The sequence below is a fragment of the Podarcis cretensis genome, assembly GCF_951804945.1.
Source record: "Podarcis cretensis genome assembly, chromosome: Z".
NCBI lineage: Eukaryota > Metazoa > Chordata > Lepidosauria > Squamata > Lacertidae > Podarcis > Podarcis cretensis.
Genome location: NC_137184.1, coordinates 29,019,410 through 29,026,817, shown reverse-complemented (window position 1 = coordinate 29,026,817; position 7,408 = coordinate 29,019,410). Strand labels below are relative to the sequence as shown.

At 44.1% G+C, this 7,408-nt stretch overlaps 1 protein-coding gene across 1 annotated transcript in view; it reads right to left on the bottom strand.

Annotated features, from left to right (window-relative positions):
• Positions 1 to 4,092: 4,092 nt before the first annotated feature.
• Positions 4,093 to 7,408, bottom strand: part of LOC307207642 (sodium/hydrogen exchanger 2-like) — a 33,748-nt gene continuing 30,432 nt past the window's right edge. The window contains exons 11-12 of the mRNA XM_079961699.1: positions 5,162 to 5,234; positions 4,093 to 4,242 (exon numbers count right to left, since the gene is read on the bottom strand). Of these exons, the coding sequence (XP_079817825.1) occupies positions 4,103 to 4,242; positions 5,162 to 5,234 (213 nt within the window). The 3' untranslated portion in view covers positions 4,093 to 4,102. The remainder of the gene's footprint in view (positions 4,243 to 5,161; positions 5,235 to 7,408) is intronic.

The window sequence follows — 7,408 nt, the reverse complement described above, 5'->3', positions numbered from 1 at the left end:
AACGCATCGGCTCAAAATCTCCTGCTCCAAGGAAAGCAGACCAATCATATGAAAGCAAATCTCATTTCAGACTCTCCCTACACCTGACATCTCAACCCAATCTACCTCAAAGAAATCACATGGTGCCCAAGAATAATAAATCTATTTGATCCCCTAAAGCAAAAGATTCCATAAAGGCCTCTCCTTGCCACTCCCCACTGGCAATGGAATTAAATAACTAACAGTTTGCTAATAGTAGAGTTGACCCTGACTGAAGAAGAAAGGTGTTTTGGTCCCCACCCCACCCCCTTGGTTTTATAGTGCTGGTGTGAGGTCCTTGTAGCACAGCTTCTTTTTCTACACATGAGAGGCCTTTGCACAAGTAAGAGGTGAAGAAGACTTTACTGCCATTGCACTAAGTGTTCCCAAGTGAACACCTATTTATTTTCTGCTTTTAAAAGTCAACCAACTAGAAGGGCCACTTTACACAGAATCATAGAGTCGTACCTCAGATGTCGAACAGAATCCGTTCTGGAAGTCCATTCAACTTCCGAAACATTCGACTTCCAAAGCTTGGCTTCTGATTGGCTGCAGGAAGCTCCTTCAGCCAATCAGAAGCCGCGGAAGCCCTGTCAGATGTTTGGCTTCAAAAGAACATTCGAAAACCAGAACACTCCCTTCCAGTTTTCGGTCGTTTGAGAGCCAGAACATTTGACTCCCAAGGCATTTGGGAGCCGAGGTACAACTGTATGCCAGGGAAATTGTGCTCAACAGGGAGCTGGAGCCCAGCCCACTAACGCATGTGCCTTACAAGTATTTGCAAGCATGTATATGCTGCATTCAATCTTCAGATTTTTAGGTGTACTCTTTAAAAAAAAAGCCAAAAGGTACGCAGCTAAAAGATGCCATTGCTATTCCAGTGAAAGAAGAAGAAGAGAGAGGATTTCAGAGCTGTGTGAGTGAAATGTGTGTGGATCAAATGGCAACAATTTATTTCCACACAGGCATGCAGTACTCAATGACACAGTGAATTTAAACACTTTTCATAAGCCTGAAACTCCACAGAGAATTAATTTGCCATGCATTGAGATCCCAACTTTTAAAGCATTTTCCACTTAACTGTGGGATTTCGAAATGCTGGATATCAAAAGAGATCATTCTGAGATGGAATTGGTGTTGCTTTCGGTGTGAGGGACACAGAGTTGCAGGGCAAAACTCAGGGCCAGCACAAGACATTTTGCTTTGGGGTGGGTGGGTCACGTGCCTGTGGTGGGTGGGGCCACAGGTAAAGAGGAGTGGCCAGTAGCAAAAGTGGGTGGGTCAGTGACTATGACTCTTACCTCAGTGCAATAGCCTACTTTCCAGCCATGCAGAAGTCAGAGGTTTTACAGCACACAAATATGTCTTCCAGTCAACTAGAAGGCAATATCATCGTTCAAGAATACATAATTGTCTTCATATATCTGAAGGACTGCCATGTTGAACAGTGCCCCCTCACACTCTTCTCCCCTGCTCCATCCTCTGCTGCCTTTTGATAAAGGGTGGTCTATAAATTGCAATAATAATAATAATAATAATAGAAGGCAATCATGTCTCCCCTTAATCTTCTCTTCCCTGGACTAAACATACCCCAGTTCTTCAAGCATTCATCATAGGAATCAGTTTCCAGCTCCCTCGCTAAGTCACCCTCTTATGGACATATGTAATATAACATGTTATATGACACCCAGAACTGGGCATACTACTCCTAGGGTTGCCATATTTCAAAAAGTGAAAATCTGGACACTTTTTGAAATAGTTTTGAGCTATTTCTAAGGAAATTCACCAAAATCTACTCTTCTGACAGTTTCCCAGACATTTAATCAATTTCCGCCAGGATGCTGTCGCTGACGACCGAATCCCAGCTATGTCCAGGAAATTCCGAACATATGGCAACCCTAGTTATTCCAGATGTGCCCTGACCAGTATAGAAGAGGATGCAACCATGTGATCTGGACACTGGGCTTCTGTTAATGCAGTCTAAGGTTGCATTTGCGTGTGTATTTTAGCAGCTGCATCACACTGCTGGCCCATGTGCACATTGTGATCTACTAAGTCACCTAGATCATTTTCTTGTATGCTACTGCCAAACCAGATCTCCTCTGTCCTTTGTTTCAATTGTTTTGGGTACCTAAATGCAGAACTTTACATCTCTGCTGAATTTCATCTTGTTGGTTTCAGTCCAGTGTTCTGTTCTGCCCAGCTTTTGTTCCATCCGCAGATTTGATGAACCACCTGCAGCAGCATCTAAATTATTTATATAAATGTTCAACTGCACAGGGCCATTCCACTTGAGATCTCTCCACAGCTTTCTACAGAGCCTTTCATGAGCATCTGTTGGGTATGGTTGCTCTACCAAGTTGTGAATCTATCCATAGTATCATCCAGCCTACAGGTCATCATCTACAGCTGAGATAGGGAACCTGTGGCCCTCCATAGGTGGACTACAGCTCCTCTCATCTCTGGTCATTTCCTGTGGGGGTTGATGGGAGCTGGAATCTGATGAACTCTGGAGGACCATAGGTTCCCCATTCCTGATTTACAGCTTCAGTGGACTCAGCAATATAATGGGATAGTGTATAGATACACACACACACACACAAAGTATACTAATCAGAAGGAATAATAGTCATAAAAGTAATTGTTGTGCCAGTAAAAATATTATGACAACACTATTGTACTCCACATAGATGCAAGCCTTCTCTCTTTCACACACTGCATTTTTATTTCTGATAGATAGCTAGATAGACAGACAAAATACAGAAATGTTTAATATATATTTTTCATTTAAAGCGAGTTTACATTAAATGGTTGCTGCCGTCAAGATAGTGCACTGCTAAAGTGCTCTTTTCCAAAGAATCTGGCCTGTAAGAGCCAGTCTATATGCTCAGGAAAAGAAGCAGACACGGTTCTGCCATTTTCTGGCCATTCTAGTTCAGAAAGCAAGAGGTGTGATCACACGTTTTATTGCTCCATCTCACAGAAAACTCCCTGGGCATAGGCAACTAAAACACTAGATTACAGGTGCAATCCTTATGCATACACCTGTGACAACGAGGCCCACTGAACCAGTGGCGTAGCGTGGGTTGTCAGCACCCGGGGCAAGGCAAGTAATTTGCGCCCCCTAACCCATGGATTTGTACCCCCTAACCCGTGGATTTGTGCCCCCTAACCCGTGGATTTGCACCCCCTAACCCTAACCCCCAGATGTTGCGCCCGGTGTGGCCGCCCCCCCCTGCACCCCCCACGCTACGCCACTGCACTGAACTCAACAGAAGGTACTTCCAAGTAGACGTGCATAGGGTTGCAACACAGAGCTCTTTTGTGGCAGGAAACCCACCCACCTACCCCCTGCTTCTGAAAGTGTGTTGTTCTGAAAGGGTTGTGCCACGCAGTTTCTTTTTCCTGAATGTAGTGTCTCAAGCAGTCACTGTAAAATTCACTCATGTTGTATGACTGGTAAAGGTTGCTAAACAAAAAAAAATAAATAGCCCGTTGAAATTAGCCAGGAGTCTTTGCTGTAGCTTTTGGGGAGGTGCCTGCTAAAATCTTTTATCTTTCTGCAAGGCTACTCAGACATGTAAAATTGGTGTCTATCTTAATCTGTAATCTTAAATGTTGTTAAATAAAATAAAATGATCATATGGATTCTTTTTAAGATTTTTGATAATTCCTCATGAAACTGGATAAGTTTGAACATGCTTCTTTTATTTTATGGAGCTCCCTTCCATTTGAGACAGGCCCCATCTCTGTTGAGCTTCCAGGACCTCCTGAAATTTTTTTTTTTATTCCAGCAGCCATCTTAACTGATTTTATAGCTTTAGCTGATCCCCGCCTCCCACCACTGTATTCACTCTTTGTACATTGCATAGAGATGACTGTAATTAAGCAGTATATACATTGCCTAAATAAAATTAATTAAATAAATACAGTGTTTAACATGATCACAAACCAGTTCCAATGTACTGAAAGAGGAAGTGTGATAACACAGGAGTGCATTTCAAGCACTTTCTATTGTTTTCTACAAAGTCAGGAAAAGAATACAGGTACAAAAGGAGTGCAGGGGGGAAGCCAAGACATGGTGTTACTTCTCCTCTGAAATTGGCCTTTTCCCAGTTTCCTCGTCATTAACCCAGCGGGTAGTACTTGGCTGCAGAGGTATAATAAAACCAACTGACTTTGATCTGTTAGATTTCACACTCGGAGCTTTTCTAGAATGCCTGGCTGTAGGAAAGAAGGAAAGATATGTGCCTGATTAGTAACATTACTACTACTACTACTACTACTACTACTACTACATGCCAAAGTAGGCTTCTAAGTTGTAGTACAAAACCATTAAAGGTAAAGGTAAAGGTACCCCTGCCCGTACGGGCCAGTCTTGACAGACTCTGGGGTTGTGCGCCCATCTCACTTAAGAGGCCAGGGGCCAGCGCTGTCCGGAGACACTTCCGGGTCACGTGGCCAGCGTGACATCACTGCTCTGGCGAGCCAGAGCCGCACACGGAAACGCCGTTTACCTTCCCGCTGGTAAGCGGTCCCTATTTATCTACTTGCACCCGGAGGTGCTTTCGAACTGCTAGGTTGGCAGGCGCTGGGACCGAGCAGCGGGAGCGCACCCTGCCCCAGGGATTCGAACCGCCGACCTTTCGATCGGCAAGCCCTAGACGCTGAGGCTTTAACCCACAGCGCCACCTGCGTCCCTTACAAAACCATTACACAGGTATAAAAACCTGTTGCAATTATCCTGTTATTAGTCAAAGGATGTGAAACAACATCAAAACACCATTGCATTGCCAAACTCACACACCAGCATCTGAACATAAGAACCTAAGAAGGACCTGCTGGATCAAGAAGGTGGATCTAGCTCACACAGCCTCCAACAAGATGCCTCTGGGAAACCCAAAAGTAAAACCCAAGCAACAACAGCACTCTTCCCACCTGAAGTTTCCAGCAACTGCCCTTTTTCATTTTCAGCAAGAACGATTTTCCTGTCACTTACCAAAAAGCATCTGGTGGCTAGGAGAAGGGTCAGGGTCAGGCCTCAAGGCCTATCAATGAATCTGAAATCTTCTCACACAGAAAGCATGTGGAACTCAAACTGGACCAGTGTTGGGATAATTAGGCTCAGAGTTTTCCAACTTACCAGTAAGGGACCTGCACAACTTAGGTTTGGGGTTAGTCCCATCAGCCCCTTCTGATGAATAAGAATCATCCTTCTGCAATGAAGAAAGAACATAATTCACAGTCTGATCCTTTAACCATTTAGAAATAATAGACCCAAAATTATTGGAACTGAACATTGGGAAAAACATTCAAAGTTTAAGAGAATAGGCTGAATATAGGGATGGATAAGCTCATCCTGTGTTAGGGGGCTCCATTTCCCACCAGTCCCAACCGGTGTGACCAATAATAAGGGATGGTGGGAGTGTAGTTTGGCAACATCTGAAGGACCACAGGTTCCACATCCCCAGTGTAATATGCTTAAATGGGTCTGTTGTGCATCTACCTATACAGTTTCATGCCTTCCTGTTAACCGTGCCCCACAGAAGACTCCAAGGGAACGTGCCAGCAATATGAAAGAACACATATTTGCATACCCATCAACATTTCTCCAGTGGAAATAGGAACATCCTATTCCATCATCATCATCATATACCACCCATGAAACATTAAAAAAAATCCTATACAGGGCTGCCTTCAGATGTCTTCTAAAGGTTGTATAGTTACTTATCTCCTTGGCTTGGGGGTCTCAAAACTCCATACCCTCCACATTTCTCTGATGAAAATAGGGACGTTCAAAGGAAAAGCAGGACATTCTGGGATCAAATCAGAAACCAGGATGGTTTCTGTAAATGCAGGGCTGTTCCTGGAAAATGGGGGTCCTTGGAAGGTCTGTATTTGCATGAAGAAACCCCTTTTTAAAAATCCAAACACCTTTTAATTGAAATGTACGCTGGGGACTTACTGTTGCAGGCTTTAAAACATTGTTTTTTATTGCTTGTTTTATATGCTTTATGTGTATATTGTTTTATTCTGCTGATATTGCTTTTCCTGGTGATGTTAAAACTCTTCTAGATGTATTAAATGTGCGTGCACCCCAGGGAAGTCACTTTGCTACTGCTAACACAGCAGTTTGACGTCTCCCCCAGAGGCATACTCTGTTGTCTCTCGAGACAGATGGGTGTCCACAACAATAAATTTATTAATTTCAATGCAAGACACACGGACTGTCTCAGGAGTGAGCCTGTTGTTCCCATGGAGGCTGGCACCTCACACATTTTAGAACTCTAGAAAATCACCTCAGTCACCGAACCTGCATTGGACCAAAAGCCAATGTGCAGAGGCATACCTAGGGGTTAGCAAAACCAGCCCCTGCTGGAGACACAAGACAAGGGGAACACACACAAAAATCAGCTATCAGACTAGGCAGTGTATGGCAAAAATGTGCGGCAAGATCAAACGTGACACAAAGGTGATGGGGGTGGGGAGCTAATGCCATACAGCTTCTTACCAAGGGTGCAAGGGACCCTAGGTATGCCTCTGCCAATGTGTCAGGCATGACAAGATGGGTACATCATCCAAACACTTTGCCCCATTCAGAATCTTAGCAGAGGTATGCACTGAAGTTTCGGTGTTTCCAAAGGCAGCCCCGTAAACAGCAAAATACAGTAGCCAAGTACGTCCATGGCTGGAAGTAAGGGTACACATGGATGGCTTTGGATTAGGTTCCAGCTTCCAGTAGGTTGGGGAGCTTGATTATCTATGGCAAGGATGGGGAACCTGTGTCCCTCCATAGGGCTGATGGGAGCAAAGTCCAAGAAACATCTGGAGGCCCCTTCCAACTCCAGTATTCTACATTTGCCTGAAGATTACCATTAAGTTGGATCATACAAACAGCCATCTGTTACTCTCCCACCCAGCCTGTTTCCATTTATTTTCCTTTTTCGCCAAGATAAGAAAAGGACTTCTAAATATACACAAGACTCACAGTTTACGAGGAGTGGTGTTTACAGATCATACATTTTTTAAGGTGATGCACAAAGTCCAATCTACCTTGGACACAATTGTCCAACCTAATCTGGAAAGCAGCAGATTTGCCAATCCACACAAAATCGAACAGAAACTTGGCCTGTCTTTGCAGAGGTGTTCCTTGGCTCTGTGACGAGAAGCCGTGGAGGGCTTGCGAATCGAGAGACTCGTGCAAATGAGTGCCATGTCCTTTTGCTAAAGCACTAATCTGCATTCCTCAAGAACTATTGTTCCCACATTGAAAGCCTGAATATGCCTGCTATGTTTCTAAAGCAGAGTGTAAGCCTCTGATGGACGTGTGATCTGGCAGCTAGGTCCCAGAGTAAGGGCTGCCAAATAAGTCTGGATACTTCCCAATTCA